Source organism: Pezoporus flaviventris, unplaced genomic scaffold (genome assembly GCF_033815535.1).
Source record: "Pezoporus flaviventris isolate CSIRO_AGI_PZ_B2104156 unplaced genomic scaffold, CSIRO_AGI_Pfla_v1 ptg000029l, whole genome shotgun sequence".
NCBI lineage: Eukaryota > Metazoa > Chordata > Aves > Psittaciformes > Psittacidae > Pezoporus > Pezoporus flaviventris.
The window spans coordinates 13,792,364-13,812,092 of NW_026892577.1; the positions used below are offsets into that span (position 1 = coordinate 13,792,364).

Below are 19,729 nucleotides of genomic sequence, written 5' to 3' on the forward strand. Positions count from 1 at the left end.
TAAAAAAGGCATGTCTAAACATGAGAATCTTGAATGCTTATGTCAAGTGATTCTGGATTCTGTGACTTAATTTATCCCATTTCACATTAATACCAAGCTTATTCAGAAAAGACAGTCATGGGATCAGCTAAAAATGGTAGGAGTGTGTTACCTCTTTCTGCCTTTCCCTTTGCTAGCAGAATGCTCCTCTTAAGTTTTATTAGAGATCCCCACTCCTACTCCACTAACAACATCTGCCTTGTTTAGCATCAGCCAGTGTTAGTATCACTGAAGTAGGTGCATCTGCATGGTTCAGTATAATTTAGTACAAAGGTAAAGCTCTGGTCCCGAAAGCAGGATACTGGTGATGCTCATGTGGGACTGCACTCTTCCTAAACAGAGTTTATTTATTTGGGTATGGCATTGATTTGGCTATAGTGGTAGAGACTTTTTGCTTTTTAAAATGCTCTCTTCAGGCAATGGTTGTATAATTGCTACATTGAAATTTCAGAGAAAGCTTTTTCTAGTAGATTAAACTGTGGACCAGAATTTAACAAATGTGGTTCCTCTGGTTGGTGATCTGTTTGATGACAGTGAACAAATCATTTTATCACCCTGCACTTGATGCTTACCTGGGTAAGCCTGTTCATATGCACTGAAGCTAGATGTTTTTAGCCACCAGAGCCAAGAGTAAGAGTGTTTCACTAGAATATGAGATGGCTTAGTCTGATGTGACATTTATCTTCACGCATCAGAAGTGCAATCAGTGGGGAGTTACCCAGATCTTTGTTCATGAAGATAAATGTCAAATGTTATCTATCTACATTCTCATATGGTGTCTATCACTATGGTATCTGAATGACTTCCAAAGCAATAATGTACACAAATTAGACCTAAACCAGTCAGCAAATGATCTTCATAAAGATGTTGCTGACAATTTTCTGGCAGTGGCTGTTTGGATGGAATCTTTCCTGTTTCCTTTCATTCCATAACAGACAGTGAGAGCTAAGCTTGTTTAACTATTGGGAAGGGAAGGCGGGGGGGTTTAAATAAGATAATTTGGACAGTATGATGGAATACTGAATTCACAATAAATTCTTTCTTTCACCTTCCTTCTAGTTTTCCTGTCTGCCCAGGAGGCTAAAGACAAGTTCTGTCTTCTAAAGGCTGTCATGGAGTAAGCACTGCCAACAAGGCCAGGTGTAATTTAAAAATATTTATGCATTGTCAGTTCTGGAATTAATCTTTCTTAATTGAATTGACACGAGCTCATGTCTGCAGGTAATGTAAACTGTCAAACACTCTGCCAGTGACAGCATGTTGGTCAGGGTGGTGAAGTTAATGAGAGATCTAAATTATGATGGAATATCTCAGTGCTGGCTTTGGAGCCTGGTGTTTATAAATGCATTAGTAACATCACATTAACTACAGCCTACAGACTCTGGAGTTCAGAAGGGCTAATTATTTGTTTGCAGTTTCTGAAAGAACTGGGGATGAGATATTTGTACCTCAGAAACATTTTAATAGTGTATTTGTTGCAGTGAAATTTCTTTCCCTTGAAATGCAGGTAATGGATTTTTAAAGCATAACATATTTAATTTGATAATCAGCGTTTTTATAGTCTGGAGTTACTGTTTTAAAATACACATATCAAAGCATTTATCAACACTGTCTAGAAGGGTCTTACCCATTTCTACTGGCAGCTAGGTCAAGCCTGCAGTTACCTGTTAGCAGAACACTTTAGAATAGTCTAATAATGATGCTTTCCCTTCCTTCCCCTCATGACAAAATAGAATTACTATTAGCTTTCTAAAATCCAGAGAGCACAGGGAGGATATTGCGTGTAACAGAAATCATAGGTAATGCTTTTACCAAAGGAACAAAATTAGTAGATGAGCCTTTGCTTGCCATAAACAACTTTTCATGAGATCCCAGGATCTTCCAGCTTAGTGGAACATCGTGAGCTCTGCACGACATGCTCAAGGGTGAGGCTGCAGCCTTTTTACTGAGGGGAGGTAGGACCTGATGAATCCACAGTCTGAATGGTCTGTTCTCTGAGGTGGGTACCTGCTTACATGCCATAGTAAGTACTAAGTATTCCACTGTTTTCTGTGCAGGCAGATCTGCTTTGCAATGAGAAATGCATTGTACATGAAGAGGAGATAGAGTCTCTCTCAAAGAAGCATCACGTTTGTGGGAAGCTTGGTGTGATGTGATCTTTCCTCTTTAACTGTCAGAATGAGTGATGTCAATTTTAGGAAAAAAAGATTTTTGAGAGACAGTCCTTTGATGGACCTGTTGGAGGGAGCCCAGAGGAGGCCACAAAAAAGGCTGTAGCACCTCTCCTGTGAGGAATGGCTGAGAGAGTTGGCCTTGTTCAGCGTGAAGAAGAGAAGGCTCAGGGGAGATCTTAGAGAAGCCTTCCAATACCTAAAGATGGGGCTTATGAGAAAGATGGGGAAAAACTTTTTAGCAGGCCATTTTATGATAGGTTTTAAACTAAAAGAGGGGCTATTTAGACTGGTATAATGAAGAATTTTTTTACAGTTAGGGTGGTGAAACCCTAGAACAGGTTGCCAAGAAAGTTGTGGGTGCCCCATCCCTGGAAATATTAAAGGTCAGGTCGGACAGGGCTCTGAGCAACCTGATCTAGTTGGAGATGTCCTTGCTTATTGTAGGGGCATTGGACTAGATGACCTTTAGAATTCTCTTCTAACCCAAAATGCTCTATGAAAGCAGTTTGCAGAAGTAGTCATGTTCACTGAATAATGCTATTCTCACCAGATCACTGCTTTCCAGTGTTGCTTTTATTTCTTCAGGAACACAGATCATTGGTGTTTTCCTAATATATTTCCTTGCTAGCATTACAAAGCATGAAAATTCTGTAAAGCCACTTTATTACAAGGCAGTGGCTTCTATGACATAATTCAATATATTGCTAATTTGTGTCTCCTTCTGATTCCTTCCCTGTTGCTCATTCCCTTGCTTATTGAATGCAGGCAAAGATGAAAGACATTTACAAATAGCTCATATGAAAAATGCTGACCTGATGAGACTACAGTTCACTAAGATCTCTGGAACTGGTGTCTTCATGTTAGCACTTGGCTTTCACATCAGAGTTCATTCAATGGTGTTGCGTCTGCCAGCTCTTTCTATACGGCATTTCACCATTGTCTTATGACGAGTAGTACAGGGCGTGTTAGAGTAGACCAGTCCATGATATTCTGACTAGTGTTTCATCTCATTCTCATAAAGTCTAGGCGTTTCTGGTTAAAATTACAGTAACTTGTGTAATACTTGGGGATGTTAGTGTGGGTCAGATCTTTTATATACATACCATTGAAAATGTGTAGCCCTGCCTTAATCCTGGACATACTCATAAACAATGAAAAATAATTAATAAAAATAAGAAGAAAGGACTAGGGCTTAAATTAGTAGCTAATTTACCTGGCCTTGCCTATGTGAAGTAACAGAAACAGTTTCTACCTTATGCAAGGCTTGGAGTAGCTTATTTGTTTGGAGCCACCAGTAGAAAGATTATTTCTGATTCAGATAAACAGGTTAAAATGTAATTACTTCTTTATGCATAAAAAGAAAACAAAAGTTCATTGAGCTTGGAATTTCAGTTGAGTTGTGAGGTTGTTCATCTTTTGCAGATACAGGGCTCTGTTACAGTCTGGCCCATCTTCCTGAGAGCTTGTAAGAGCTCTAGAACTGCACCAGGCTTGTAGGTTCCTCTGCCCAGTCTAGATGTAGCTCCTGCTGACACAGGCAATTCTGAAAGCTTTCTGCAGATTTTCACTGAAACCTCTATTTATGGTAAAACCAACAAACACGCTATTTTCACAGATGGGCAATGGATTTTTTTCTTTACCCCTTTTTAATTTCTTTCCCCCCAGATTTTCAGAGCAACTCATTTTTTGTCATTGCATTGAGATAAAAAAAAAAATAAAATACCATAGATGAAATTTTGTATTTCTAGTTTCCAAACTGGAAACTCAGCTTTTAAACCAGTAGTGACATGCAGCCAGGGATATGTATAATACAGCTGAAGTTTTATGGAGCAGGTGGCCACATGCTGAACAATTGCTGTGGTGTTTCAGAGGTGCATCAGTGTATGTACTGCGTCAGCTTGGACAACGTAAGACTGACTTGGAGGCTGGCTGAATTCTTGAAGACATTTTCCCATGTGCCCCAAAAGGGACAAAGAGCAGATCAGTCATTAGATCTGATGCTAATAGCAGAACCCTCCCATGATTTGGCAAGCTGGTCTGGCTTCTGCTGTGCAAGGTGGATTTGGGTTTCCAGCCCATTTTCATCCTTCCTTATTGCTCTGAGTGCACAAGTTTGCTTTCTGGGTCTTTTGCTGGTTGGGAGCAGGGGAGGTACTGTCCTTTTCATTGCTTTGGGGGATTTCCATTCAATTTTCCTTTAATTTGCTCCTCCCTGTTAATCTGGTAAGAGAAGTTTAGAATGTTAAGTGAACAGATAATTCTTAGTTCATGTATATGAGCAAGAAGAATTCAGATTTGCATGAAAATAGCTATCTTCAGGTTGGACCTTTACATTTGGAAATCAGCTCTTTTCAGGTCTATATTTCCCTCAATTGTTATGTGTTTTATTTAATGTGAATGGTGAATGTTTGGGGAGGGACAGAGGTTTGTTTGACTATTCAGATTCATTGGCAGGGTTTAAGTTGGCACAGCATGGATCAGAGCAAGATGAGGGAGACATCTTATTTCTAGTTAAAAGCACACGCTTATGCTTGTGCAATAGAAGTAAAAGTAAATAATTTCTCAGGGTTGATTGCTTCTACCTCTCTACTTTTTCTTTGCGTTAAACTCATGGCGCAGTGGGGACTACCCCACTTTGCTTCAGATTTTTTAAAGGCAAGAAAGGAAACCAAAACCTGAAATAAGTCAGTAACAGTAGCCCCTGTATGGCAACACCCGGTGAAGATCTTACCAAGTGTTCTGGTTCCTTTCTTTCTTGCATAAATACTTGTCCCAGTCTTTTTTTTTTTTTTTTCTTTCTTAATATTCTACCAGTAGCAATTCTGTAGTGCATATACAGTGCAGGCTTCTGCATGAGGGCGGATGGATTTCATAGTAGAAAGCGTGTATTTTGGGCTACACTGATCTAATGTAGGCAGGATTAGCCTTAAAAGTTTAATTGGCTGTCTCCTACTCTGAAATGGGAACTCTTTAGCTTTGAAAAAAGCCCGCTGAAATCGATCTCCTCTGCCAGGCCAGGGAGTGTCAGAGGTCCAGAGCAGGAGCTCATCACTGGAGTCCCAGAGGTGCCGAGGCCTCCAGTAGCCTTTGGAGGCCAGTGTATGTTTCTCGCACCTGAGAATGAAGGGCATATGGCAGAAGTGAAGGCACTAATTAACTGTGCTATCAGTTCTCAGACAGATAGCTATCTGCACAAAACATTTGTTAACTGTGTTAACTAAAACAAAAGCTTTGTGCATCTGGGAGTAAAAGCAGAGCAGATTGATATACAAGATACTTCCGCAAAGTTTATCCCCTTGAAATCAGGGAAAGGAGTGTTAAGAAATCTGGAATTTTGCTGCAAGAGCCTGATGCTTTTCTCCAAGATAGTGATGTCTAATGTTTTGCTACTAATGGGAGCTGTCATTATTTTAGTACATGCTAGTATTTGTCTTTTACATTTAGAGTAAGTGTTGGGCTTCTTAAAGGATTCTTTTTCTCAACTGATAAGTTGTTATGTTTGCAATGTCCTTCCTCATTTTTGGTACATATGTGCTTTGGCAGCTAAGTACTTTTCTGTAACTTTTGTTTTTATTTGGATTTATTTTTATTTTACCTATTGTATTTGTCCTGCTATGGCAAATAATTTCTTCTGAAGATCATTCCTGTGCATTTAATGTATTCTTATCTCCCAGAATCTGCCCACAGTCCTGAAACAGAGCCGTGGACCAAAGGAACTTGCAGACAACTCAGTTTGAGAATATTTTGTTTGATGACTACATCAGCTTAAGATATTCTTCTCGAGGCCATAGCCTATGATTTCTTTCATCACACCATAGTACTAGGGTTTGAAGCAAATAAGAGAATAGTCCCACACTAAAAAAAAATCAGGAGGGTGGAGGAAGAGGTTTTGCTCTAAGTCTGGTTTTGTTAGTCAAGGACATGGTAATGAATAGGAATAAATACCTGAAGTTAGTAATGCCACCCATGCCAATGGGTTGTGAAGCCGTGGCCCCATTCGAATGGTGACTCTGAAGCCAGCCAGAGGTTTTTGTGGTATTTTATCTGATAACTTGAGTACGTATGCAAGGCTAGAAAACTTGGGAATTCTGCAAGGGAAGGCCTTTCTCATATCTTGTGAGTGTATAATCCTGCTCCTGGTTGCACAGAGCTATATGTGAGTGGAATAACTTCGGGGATTCCTGACAGTGAGCATGGGGTGCAGTGAAGTATAAGTGCATGGTCAGACTCAACAGACATAATGTGCATTTCCAATTTCTTTTCTGCATATGGCTTTTAAAAGAATTTTCTAGCTTTTCTTGTTTAGAGAATTGTCTGTCTAATTCAGGTCCCTGTCTGAATACTTGACAGCCTGGCTATATAAATGACACACACAGCTCTGAGCACCAGAAAGTACTGTGTAAAAAAACCCCATTTACTACCCAAAGTAGCATTGACAGAAGATTCAATACTGAATGCTGCCATCTCACTCTTTGATACTGCTTTCAAGTTGCTAAATTGGTACTTTGCATTCAGTGGCATAGACTGGAAATCCTACTTGGGCAACAGCATTGAAGTCATTGGGGACTAGATCTGGACTTTGTATATAGTAGGCAGGTCTGAACAGGGCTTATAGCTGTGCTTCCCAAAAGCACTTAGAAGCAATGGGCTTTGATATGACTGTTTTTTCCCTTGATTATTAATTATATCTTGTTCATTTCTGTATGTGGGATGTGCTTAGGATAGGAACAGAAGTACTGGAAGGACTTTGTGAACACATGAGACTTGGGATGTCATCTTGTGGTGGTTCAAAGAAATGCAAGAACAGCTTGTAGGTGATGAGTTCCCTGCGTCTTTATTTTTTTGCTGAACTGGATTAGGTGCAAATCTTTTCCTCTTGATGATTCTTTTTTGTACAATCTGACGAGTTGTAGATTGTCAGTAGCTGTTAAACCCGCTTATAGACCATTCCAGTAGTCAAGGTTTGAGGTGACTGCAGCAAGCAATGGATAGGAAGTCACAGGCTGCTTGGACACCTGAGTATAATAAAGTGCATCTGTTGTTGTTTGAACCTACATAATGTCAGAGACAGAAGGCCCCTGACAATACCACTGGTAATAAAGACACTGCTGTTATTTAGCCGTTTTTTGTTAAAAGCACTTGGTGTTTTTCAGCCTTTCCCTGGCTGTTTCAGCTGGTTGCATCTCAGGTTTGAATGACATGAAGGTACACAGGAGGTTACCTCATCAAACATTGTCTTTCTCCAGACAGAGAAGTAATTTTAGACCCACATAATCTTTTCTGTGAAGCACAGAGCCTGTACACTGGGCATTTGGTGACAGGAGGGCAGCTGACCTGGCCCTACCAGCTCACAGGCCAAAATATTTGTCACCTTATCAGTTTAGGTAAAGCAGACTCATAGGAGGAGGAATTCCTGGGGTTAAGTGATTTCCTGTTATAAGGAAGAGTGATATTGGGTACATCTACATTCTGTCCTTTTTTCTGTGTCCTCAAAGGGTGTTTGCCTCAGTTGCTGGCAACTGGAGCAGTAAAGAGCTGTCCTGGACAAAGTGAACATCCCAGTAGTCAGTGCAGAGTGAGAGCAGCATAAAGTTGTTCCCTATGCAGGGCTAAATCTTTGCTAACTGTTGAATTAGGCAGAAAGCTATTGTATGTTGGAGTCATGCACAGCAGCTACACCAGGGATTACAGATTTGACTAGCATTGTACGTAAATATTAGTGATCACATCTTCTTTCTTTTGAACATGTTTTCTTTTGTCTGTTACTGGAGCAGCCTAGGAGACAGAGTGGCTGCTCAGACTTTTCAGTTACATTTTTAATAACATTGCCTAATTGTAGTGAAACTATCAAGCCTATGCATGCTTGGACAAAAAAGCATCTGGAAGAGGGTGAACCCAACTCAGAAGGGCAGTGCCTGCCATTCTTCAAATGCTAGGTGAACAGGCTTGCTCAGATCTCTACTCCATTTCACAATTGTTTTCTGGGGAATGCTTTTTCAAGTTAAATGCTTTCTAATTATAGCCCTAAAAGTAACACACTTTCTCGTCTTATAATGAAAATAAGGCTGCTGTGATTTTTACCGGCTGTCAGATTTATGGCATTGATTGAGACAGATTTTAATAGTGGATGATCAAACATTAGCTCATGCAAATTGCCAGTGATTTCTGGAGTGCTATTTCATCATTAGTGAAGGGACAATCCATCTGGATGGTGATTAGTTCCAGCTCTGAGCTCTCGTTCATAGGTCAAAATGCTTGAGAGTTTCTTAACAACCAACAAACAAGGGCGTTGTTATCTTTTTTGACAGGATGACTGCTGCTTGCTCCCCTCCAGCCAATGGGACTTGCCATTCTGGAAATTATTTCATGTAATCCCAGTACTCTACTTGTTCAACAGAGTTAAGTCAGTATAATTTACTTATTCTGCCTGACAAGTGCTTATTTTGCAGTTCTGTGTTACAAGAAAGAATTACGTGAGCCACAAAATACAATGCCAGATATTTTTCAAGACCAATTCTTGCAATCACTTTTGTGATCTTTTTAAAGACAGCCGAAGTCGTTTGCCAGTTAAGAGTGTGACAACCATATAAAATGCTGATTTCAGGTTCTGCTGCAGATTATATTTTACTCTGCCTAGGGAGAGGAGACTGAGGCCAAATGAAACACTTTCCATGTGCAGATCACATTTCAAATGGTTGAATCTGGGTTGTGTATCCTCTTATGTATGTTTTGATTCAAGGTCATCTCTAAATACAAGCAGTATAGTGAAATTATTCAACAAATTTAATTTATGTATTGGTTTCCTAATTAATGACAAAATTCATTAGAACTTTGTGCAGAAGTTATTTCCTTGTTTTTCACTGTAAAGATAACAGTAAAATACCTTCAACTCCAGGTTCGTGGCCTTACATCCTCTGATACAAACTTTACAATATGTGATGCATTGTAGTTTTGCAATAGATAAAGAAAACTGGAAACTTGCATATTACTTGTAGATAAGTTTATTTAAACATTTGTAAATCATAAGTAAACATAAGTAAACAGTATCATTTATTTCCATGTGCATGCAGTTGTCAAGATACATATCTAGAGTTGTCAAGTCTACAGTGCAGTAAGTAAAAATTTTCAGCAGCATGATGATGAAAACTTTTCTGGAAACAATGTCTGACCCTTCTTTCATTGCACTATGAGGTTTCTTTGGTACACATAGTTTGGTATACATAGTTACAAGTAGTGCTTGTTTTTCATTAAGTTAAAAGCAGCATTTCAAAGTGTGCCTAGTAGAAAGAAATTCTCAAACGGAAGCATCCATTAAAAAATAGCAATAGCAGGCAGTCTTCGGAGTGATTTTTATGAAAAATCTAGTTTAAAAGCAAGGAAGTCAGAACTTTACTATGTGTAGATACTACTGAAGTAAAAAAGAAGTACATGAAACGTGAGGGGGTTTGTTTTTTAAGGACACCTCTCATGACCTCTTGAACCTTGGCTAACCTTGGTTAAATTCTTACTTATCTACTTTACAGTTCCAAATACTAGCAGATGAAAAGGATGAAGAGCCTTGCTGAATTTGGTCCATGGCCTGAGGCAAAACCTACTTACTATTTAAAAAGATGAAGTAAAAAACTCTTCTTTAAATTGGCTTCACAATCTTCATTGACAAATAGTTCTGTTGGGGAGCAGGGAAGAAACAATAGAGGTAAAAAGATGTACACAAAATACTGCAGTGTATTTTCAGTGACATTTAAGATACTAAAATAGATCAGAATATATTCAAGGTATGGTAACTTCAGTTAAAAGACAGTAAAAATGAGTAAGGTGTTTCAGATTTCTGAAATCCAGACTTTAGACCGATTTCTAGTTGTGCAGGATATTAACAAGTCTAAAGCACTTGTTTGCTCCATCTATTGGTTAGTTTTAACATAAATTTTAATCGTTTCTCAATAAAAATCAGTGGAAATTGTTTATACCTATAAGGATACAATCCCTGCCTCCCTGCTAAAACTGAGTTGATTGATAGAATCTTGTCTGAGCAAGGAGAGTGTCCTGTTGATGACTCAGATATAAGCTAGCTTCATACTACAGCTGAAGAACAGAAACATGGAAAAATTCTTACCGGCAATGAGTAGAGAAGTACTGCTACAAACAAGAGTAAAATCAGCAAGATGATAAGGCCCAGAAAAAGCCATTTAAACCTGCGCCACACAATAAATTTCATTGTCTTGCAGGGATTTGTAAACCAAAGGAAGGAAGTGTCTGGCCGGCTGTGTTTTGAAAGAAACAAATATTACTCATACTATAAAAACAATAAATACTTCTGCATGAACATATAGCACATGGAAACAGTCTGGTTTGGAGTTTGAAGAAAACATGGATAGTTTTGTAATGTAAGACAGCTTTGGTAAATGTGTGCCATTAAAACTGAAACCATCTTGCATTTTATCTTATGCTTGCAGAAGGAAACAAGTTTGGCTTTCATAAATGAAGTTTTACAAAAGATAATTGATGTCTAATAGATCCTTTACTGCATGCAGATTTTTGTTAAGAACATCACAGTAGCTAGATATTATATATTTCTCAAACTAGTGGGAGAAGAATATCTTACTTTGGTAGATCTAGTTTGGGGTTCATGTTGGGTTCATCTCTTCCTTTACCAGCTGGCCTTTCCTCGGCTTCTTTTTCATTGACAACTTCCAGTGTCATTTCAACTTTACCCTTCAGAAAACATATGGCATGAGACATACATCTTATTGAAGCAGCACTATTAGCACTTGTTTGGTACTTATACAGCAGAGTTTGGAATCAGCTTATTGTGTTCATCTGTGTATTTTCCATTTCATTCTCAAAATACACTTATTTCTGCACTGTGACAATGTCACAATGCAGTATCAGAAAATGACAAATAGAAAAAAAAATAAAATCACAGTACATAAAATCATTCCGCAAATTCATATTGTCTTAAGCAATACATTGTTTTTTTCCAATATGGCAAAACAAAACCAATTCTTCTCCTCTTTCAAGAACAATCCAAAGATTGTCTCTTTTCCAAACGACTAATCATCTTGTTATTTATATTGCTGTGGCTGACAGATGTTTCTGAATATTTTTTCTCATTTATTAAGCTCCAGTAATAAAGTTTAAAGGAAAAAGCATCATAAAGAAGAAGCAGACACACTTGAAAGGCTTAATATTCTAGCAAGTGATAAATACACATTTATATTCTTCATAGAACAGGTTAAAATGCTTTAGGTCTCCTACCTATCCTCATCAACATGAAGCTAGTCAGAGTTCTCAGAATATAAATTATATTTGCTGTGTACAAAAATCATAGAATTACAGAATAATTAGGATTGGAAAGGACCTTACAATGCTTTGCAGTTAAACTTTTTTTTCTGTAGTGTTTAATACATTTAGGTTGTCTCATGTTTCCCTAAGCAACAATGTGACGAATTCATTCAGACACAAACTCTACTGGCTGCTTTGGTGAGATAACATGACTCAACCTGATACCAGAGTCCTTCAAATTAAATGGAATTAAACCCAAAATAAATAAATTTAAGTATTGAATTCATTCATACTTTAAAACAAACAAATTGCTGATGAAGCAAAATTCCTAAACTTGTGCATGGAATGTTTTCTTTACTCCTCCTCCATCTATCCCCTGAAAGCTGATGGCAATGCAGGGGATTCTTTAGAGTCTCTCTTTGTAATTTGAAAAGCAAGGTAAGGACATTTTAAGTACTTTTTTAAGAAAGAGGTAATAATCATACCGCTAAAACACGGGAGCCATCCTTTTCAACATAACATGGCCACCATCCTTTCATGGATTTCTGTTCAAAGAGAGAGGCGATCCTGGGAGCCTTCTGAGAACTGTCTGCCTTGTATTCTGGAATCATGTCTATATTGCACTTCTCTGGAACTTTTGCTGGAATGATTGTTTTATGTAAATCAAGTTCCACAAAGCCTAGGAGATGGATAAAAAAATAAACACTGCATAACAAAAACAGCTATACAGCAGAGTTGTTCAAAATCAACCTTTCCTATCTCCAAACATGTCATATCAGAAAAGCAATCAACATACACATTACATTCTTGTTTGTCTAATGATGTTGTGAAATAGAGAAGTGGACACATGAGGCTGTTCTTATGACCATCTTGCTAGTGTTCAAAGTGCTGATGGTGCTAAATTGGAATTGGCAAGCTCTCGTCCCCCCTTTTTAATGCAAGACCACTTCATTTTTAATAGAGGTGAGTTTTTTTTTTTCCCCCACACTTCTAAACAGCAGATATTCAAATACATCAAAGTTATACTAATGTAATTTCTGATGGTCAAATGCATGATTTAGCTGACTTTAACAAGGGTTATAAATCAGTAAGTTGTTTTCAGATTTCAAGGCCTATATGGTTTGCATGTAGGCTAAGGACTTTAGAGCTGTCTTAATACAAGGCAAAGAATCTTCTGTAAAGCATATCTCTACGAAAATGTATTAATAATGGTGTGAAGTAGAATTAACAATGGCATGAAGTAGATTGCTTAACCTAAATTACAGCCTTATATAAACACTCTTACTTAAAATTGAAGTATTCTTGTTTTAAGTAATTCTACTTAAAGAAGCAAAGTAATTTTTATGCACTTTATAATTTCATGGTCTTTGTGATAGGGTTTACCTGAATGAGAGTATCTTGGTATGTATAAAGTAGTCCTTTACTGAGCGTACATTCATGCATTCATTCATGAGCACAAGTAACCCTCCACCACAAGGGAAAAGAGGAGTGTATTTGAATGCTCAGGGGCTCACTTTATAAACATAATCCTTATGTGACAACTGAAAATGACATTGAGACAATTTTTTTTTTCTTTGAATTCTTACCCAAATAGTCATCCAAGGAGAACTTGTCATTATCCCATATCTGAATGATCAGTTTAGGTGGGATTCTGAACTCTGTCTTGTCAAGACTCCAGAAATGCTCCTAAGATTTAAAAAAAAACCAAACAAACCAAACCAAGCATGTTTTTAAAATTACGGAAATTCAAAGCTGTGGTCTGTTAGTACTTGTGAATTCTGGGGTTGGAGGACATATTAAGGATCTAATCTTGCCCTTGGTTAAGAGGTGACTGCTGTTTGTTGCCCATTTGGTGTTCCTGGCTCAAGGGCAAAATTGAATCTGTTCGCAATAGCTGTTTGAGAAAGGTATGCAGATCTGAGCCAAAATATCTCTTTCAATATATAGGTACAAAATTAGAAATACTTACCTTTTTGGAAACTACACAGAGTTGTTCAGCTGGGAGATAGTCAAAAGGAAAAACAAATCTCCAGTTAAAGTTCCCTTCACCATCCAATGATCGGTAGTGAACATCGGTTTTCTGCTTATTTTCTTCATTTCCAGGCATCCACCTACAAATACAGAGAGAGGCGTCTGCTGTTTGCTACATCAATGCTTGTTTGTACTGTAACCATGTCATTAAGTGGTTCAAACCAGCCATAAGAGTTGCCCGCAGAGGGCTAGAGTGTCTTTCACACATTTTCTCAGTTTGGTTCCACTTTGGCACTGTAAATGGGAACATCTGAACTGAATTTCTGATCTGCCAGTACTGTGTCAGTGCTGCGTTGTTGGCAGACTTTTTCATTTTACTTTACTTTTTAAGGAGGAATTAGATCAATAGTCTAGTAGTATATTTCCCTGATTTCTATTGATTTTCTACATTAAGACTAGGAAATGTAAAAGGTAAGAATTCAGGTTATACAGCACCAAAGCTAACTTCCCTGTTTCGTTATTTGCTTCCCTTCTCAAGAGATGAGTGCATGCTAACTGGTCTCATGCTTTATCTTATAATACTTCTGTACTGTGAGGTTACCACTATTTCAAAGGCTGTAGTGTGCATTGACTTGGATGAACCAAAGCATCTTTGGAAACCATAGTCTAGGGATTCTCAGGACATTCTGAATATCATTCATTTGTAAATTTTACATGACAGGATGCTCCTACCCCTTCACGTAAATGTCACTCATTTCTTCCCCTGTGATGCTCTTTTCATCCAGAAGGACATCTTTGGTGTTCCAGACAATCACCCGCAAGATATACCTAAGAGAGAAGACATTTGGGGAAAGAAATTTGAATTGCCTTTGTCAGGGCTGTCACATGGTGTGTAGTGTATACAGATACTCACTTCCTGGCTTTTCGAGGAGCGATATTGAAGGGAGGGCCTGGTGGTCCTAAGCTTTTGGGGAAAACATCAACCCACATCTGGAGCTTTCCCTGTAGCAGTGGAGAAGATGGATGAGAGATTGTTCGTCGCATACAGGTTTGTCATGATAATTCTACAGAACTGCTTATTGGCATGCAAAGTACTAATTTTAGCCACAGAGCAGACCTTACTTGTTACCAGTGTCAGAACTTTGACAGACTTCAGATAGAAGCACGTTCTATAAGCTTTTTCAAGTGAATGATGCCAAGGATTCAGTAGATGGCAGGGATGTTAATTCCTAGTGAAGTCAGTGCAAGTTAGGTGCCTAAATAATTCTCATTCCATAGGTGCAAGTTTCTGTTCTCTCAGAGGTAGTATGAAGTATAGTGTCATACATGTGGCTGATAAGTTTGTTGCCAGTGGCCTACCCAGTATAGCTGATTAGTTTCCTTAACTAGACTGAAGTAAGGCAACCAACTGCAGATTTTAAATGCTATTTCAAATGCAAGCTCCTTTTTTTTTGCAGGTAGGTTTTCTAGTTGCTGCAGAAACTTTCTTAAACAAACAACTACTGGTGAGTCAGTAAATGCTAGAAAACAAATGTTAGCCTTTGTGCCTTTGTAATAGAGAGGTCTAGTGTAAGACTTTATGTTTATCACCTCTGGACTTTGTAGAAAAATGAAAAGCTTGGTCTAACTTGTTGAATGTAGCTAGGAAGCTCTTGAATCAGGCTGTCTGCTTTATTGTTGGTGAGGCATTAAATACATATTCCAGGTTATTGCAGTAACAAATAAATAAATAAGTCTTTCTCAGTTTCGCCTGTCAGTGTTTAAGGTGTCATCTGGGGGTTTTAATGGCAGAACATTACTGCATTTTGTTATGTTTGTAAACTAACCTGCAATATTAATCTGTAGCCCTCTTTACCCTGAGTGATACTACTCTGTTGACAACACAATATAAATGTCGAAGTGCTCCGTTTCTGTATTCAGGAAACCAGAAGTAAACTGGTTCATAGTACCTGGGAGATGTTGGGCTGGAAGGTGCTATATAAAGTCCTTGTCTCCACATGTTCAGGTACCAAACCCTGGGTTCTGAGGATATGAAGAGCTAGCCGCTCTTCACCTGGTCCAAGATGCTGATGCAAAATTTTGTTAGCTTCTGTAATAAAAAAAAGAAGAAAAAGAACAGGGGGTCATAAACCAGAATTTGCATTTGAACTTTTAAAAAAATGTAAAACTAGATATTTGAAATTGAGGAGAAAACTGTGCTCAATGTTAAAAAAAAAATAAATCAAAGGTTTTGTCTAATTTTCCATAATAATTGAAAGGTTTTATATTTGTATCAATATGAATTTAAGACAGAAATATAAAATAAATGAGCTAGTTTACCAGCTTCCTCCAAGGTATAGTCTCTTCCCCCGTAGTTAATCCTTCTACCATTCTCAGAGAGGACAGGAGGAGGATAGCCTTTAAACCTGGCTACATTTTGCAGTAGCTGAGTTGGTTTTAGTTGATCACGCCAGGTATTCACACCTGAACTTTTAGGAAAGCAACAGAAACACATCATAAAATTATTCACTATTCAGGGCATTTACACGTCATGTAAAATGTATTTATTAATCAGAAAGGGCAGCCACTGTAACTGCCTACATTGAGGCCAGTTGAGTTTGATACAGTAACATAATTTTGTACCAGCTCAATTAATTACCTTCCAAGACAGAGTGCTTTTTTTTTTTTTCACATATCAAAATAATTTACACCAACAAATGTTTTCATATTTATTTCCAGGAGTAGTTCAGAAAATTCTGCTAAGTGTGTGTTTTCTGGATAGGAATAACATACATTACCATATAAAATTTAAATGTTTAACATCATGGTTTTCAGTCAAGGCTCTTCTGAAGACTTTGCAGCTTAACTTGGAATTCAGATGACAGAGTGAGCCCAGCAAACACCCATGAGAAGCCCTAGCATTGTTTTTTTCACCATATAATTAAGACAAAAGAAGCCTAGATTTTTTAGAGACTCAGTACTAGGTGTCACAGATAAAGATTTTCAATAGACAAAAATGACTTACACCCAGTACTGCTGGGGGATGCCACAGTGAGATCCGTAACGAGAAAGGAATCTATTCTCAAGATCAATTATGGTTTCACCCACTTTTTCATCACGTGTCAATGTGTCATAATCATAGACTGAAATTTTCAGATCCTTTTCTTGAGGCAAAAAGCAGCTGAGTTCATACATTCTAAACACAAAAATATTCAATTAACACCACTGCACTTCTGAGCAATGTTTTTTATTTTTAAACTAAAAAACAAAACCAAACAAAACCCAAACAACCCAAACCCTTAAAAAATATAATTGCTTTTCCATTTATTTTTAAGCCTTTACAAGGTATGAAAGGGATGCTTCAAAAGCTAATAAATCTAGTAGTTGTTACCACTCATGCCCCAATTTTTATTTGCACTTATTAACAATTCCATTTGTGCTCCTGTAGATATTACGTCATTCCTTTCTGCACAAAGTATTACTGAGATGTTTTCAGTGTAGCAGCTTGAATTGGGACTGAGAAAGAAAGCAGTGTGGCTCTGCCAGCTACTCTGTAAAAAGGGTGGATATTCAATCCATAGTTTCTGTATGATTAGAAAGTTTTATGTTTTTTTTTACTACAATACAAACACAGTTGGAGCCTTAAAAAAAGTGCTGTTCAAATGCTTAGCTTCTATGACTGGAAGGGATTACTCTGTCATCTAGCTGTCAGACTGTAGAGTTCTCAAATTCTCCAAATTTACTTTCTAGATATGCAGCCTCATGGTTTCTACTGCTGCTGAGTCCATCACCCTTGAGGTAGAGTATCCCATGGTTAATTATTCTTGGCATCTTTTTCAATGGTTTGTTTGTTTTATTTCTAGCCTAACTTTTTAAATTTGGCTTCCGGAATCATTCTGAAAAAACTTGGAATTTTGAAGGTACTTTGTACCTGTAATCAAGTCTCTTTGCTGTCTCTTTCATTGCATAATTTGAACAATTGAAATCTTGCAAAGCATGCTTTCCAAACTTTTTATAATCCTCCTAGTCCTCCCCTCCCAAGTTTCTAATTTATCAGAATCCTCCTCTAACTCTGGACACCAAAACAGACCCAGAATTTCATTACTAATTATAAAGATGATGTAAGCTTTCTATTTCTAATTAGTATTTTTCTTTTCATATATTTCAAAGACATCACTAGCCTTTGAAGGAAAGACTAATGTACTGGGAATACATGTTAAGATGATTACTCACTGTGACATCCAAGTAGTTTTCAGTTGAAACTTCTTCCATATTCTATAAGTGTATTTTGTTGTTATTGTATGCTTAACACAGGGTGGTTCATACACTATATATATATACACATTGTTTGACTTTGTGCAATTTATTCCTGTGATACAGAAAACCTATAGTCTAGCCAAATGCCTGTGTAGTCCCTTGATTTCAAAGGGAAATGTCTTATGCAATTTTACTGTCAGTATATAACTATGAATAGACCACTGGATATCTCAAACAATGCTTTATCTTAAAAAAAAAAGGAAACATTCTAAAATACAATAAACTGAAAACACAAAAAGTTTGTTACCTGCCAAAAATTGGGTTGAGAGTGTTAGGCACATAATTATCTCTGTCTTCAATGACTTTTTTGCTTAGGGATATTTTTATATAAGGATCACACTATTTAAAATAAGAAAAAATGTAAAGAAATGGTTATCAAGACCAACTTCATTTGAAATATACCACATCAGAGTTAGCTCACAGACATTCCAAAAGCAAAAAGTCTCACCAGCCCATTATTATCCTGGGGTTGAAGCTGCAAAGCTCGAACAATATAAATTCGCACAATACACTCCTGAGGCCCACTGTCTGGTAGCTCACGGAACTGGCGAGGAGGAGCTGGAATAGTGGGATCATCAGGTAATGCATAGATTTTAAAGGATCCCTAAAAAATAATATAAGGGCTCAGTCAATATAATGTAGAAAAGTCATTCTGCTAGGTTTGTTTTTTTTTATATATTTATCCTACACACAAACACTCTGTTTTATAACAAATAGCAAAATTATAGCTTGATCCAAATGTTATAGCTTGAAGTCTTTTGTTTCACTTTAGTGGGTTTTGCATAAGACTTACTATACAGCTAAGGCTATATCCTTGGTCACTTTAAATCAATACAGCTGCTCTGATTTCAACACAACTACTCAATTTGCTCCAGCTGAGAATACGTAACAAATACTTCATTTTTATTTCCCTCTCCAAAAGTATCATTTAATGTTTGGTTGTATTTCCTGGTTTTGGAGGTTTGGGTTTTGTTTTGGTTTCTTTTACATACAACGTTAACATTACTATAATCTTTAGAAGGCACAGACACAGTGACAGAAATAATAAAAAATCTTTTCCAAATTCATTCTAGAAATGCACTTCACTCAGAACATCTGCAGGATGGGGAGGTTTTGTTTCATAGGTACCAGAGAAGACCACTTTAGCAGGGATGATAAATTATTTTAACTTAATAGGTATCATGTTTAGTGTGAGTAATGTGCAGCTGTACCTTCCTTGGAAAAGAAGGGCCTGTACCTAGGCAGCTATGAGCATCTGTTGCCCCTATTAATATATGCATCCATATTTAAGCTGCAATGCTTGCATGTAGACTTACTTAAATGATAGCCACATACATACAAAAGACTGCATCTAGCATTTGCTTGTTGCCCATTATTCCAAATTTACCTTAAATTCCCCAACCACTGATGGATCATCACTGTCCTCAGATTTGCCTCTGTATAGTTTAAATGTATCACAGAAGTCTGTTAAGCTATGAAATTCAGGTACTTTTTCCAATTCACAGTCATACACCTTAAAAAAAAGAAAAAAAGGAAAATTAAGAAAGTGCAGCTTATAAATTATCATACATATTGGCTCCACCACTGGGGCATTGCAAAGTATACTGTGTGTCTATTAGACTATCTTAAGAAACCAACTTCAACTAAACAAAAGAAGGCTCCAGATCCTCTGGGTTCGTAGTTACTCAGTGTGTAGATTTATTTAGGGTCTGCTTGGCACCCAAAGCAGTCAAGAGTAAGATTCCATTTGATTAAAGGTTAGATTAAATTTAATACATCTTTCAGTAAGTGTAGTTGAGTAGAAAAGAAGTAAAGGTATCTTCTTAAGACCTTCATTTCACCACATGAATTAGTAATGGCCCTTTACTAATTTTTAAGAGCACTTACATGCTCTCAAAAATTTCATTTTTAAAAAATTTAATTTAAAAATTTTTAGACTTAAATTTTAAATTTAAATTAAATTTTTT

General features: G+C 37.3%; 1 protein-coding gene across 4 annotated transcripts in view; it reads right to left on the minus strand.

Moving 5' to 3' along the window:
- Positions 1 to 8,983: 8,983 nt before the first annotated feature.
- MYOF (myoferlin) overlaps positions 8,984 to 19,729 on the minus strand; it is a 70,195-nt gene continuing 59,449 nt past the window's right edge. For 3 of the 4 annotated variants that reach the window (XM_061459116.1, XM_061459115.1, XM_061459117.1), the window contains 14 exons: positions 19,150 to 19,275; positions 18,211 to 18,366; positions 18,010 to 18,101; positions 16,471 to 16,641; positions 15,786 to 15,934; positions 15,416 to 15,555; positions 14,380 to 14,468; positions 14,199 to 14,294; positions 13,465 to 13,606; positions 13,082 to 13,181; positions 11,981 to 12,174; positions 10,816 to 10,925; positions 10,327 to 10,474; positions 8,984 to 9,879 (listed from right to left, as the gene is read on the minus strand). In XM_061459116.1, coding sequence (XP_061315100.1) covers positions 9,844 to 9,879; positions 10,327 to 10,474; positions 10,816 to 10,925; positions 11,981 to 12,174; positions 13,082 to 13,181; positions 13,465 to 13,606; positions 14,199 to 14,294; positions 14,380 to 14,468; positions 15,416 to 15,555; positions 15,786 to 15,934; positions 16,471 to 16,641; positions 18,010 to 18,101; positions 18,211 to 18,366; positions 19,150 to 19,275 — 1,749 coding nt within the window. In that variant the 3' untranslated portion in view covers positions 8,984 to 9,843. Of the gene's footprint in view, positions 9,880 to 10,326; positions 10,475 to 10,815; positions 10,926 to 11,980; positions 12,175 to 13,081; positions 13,182 to 13,464; positions 13,607 to 14,198; positions 14,295 to 14,379; positions 14,469 to 15,415; positions 15,556 to 15,785; positions 15,935 to 16,470; positions 16,642 to 18,009; positions 18,102 to 18,210; positions 18,367 to 19,149; positions 19,276 to 19,729 lie in introns of those variants that run through there. The other variant, XR_009744371.1, reaches the window with a different exon arrangement.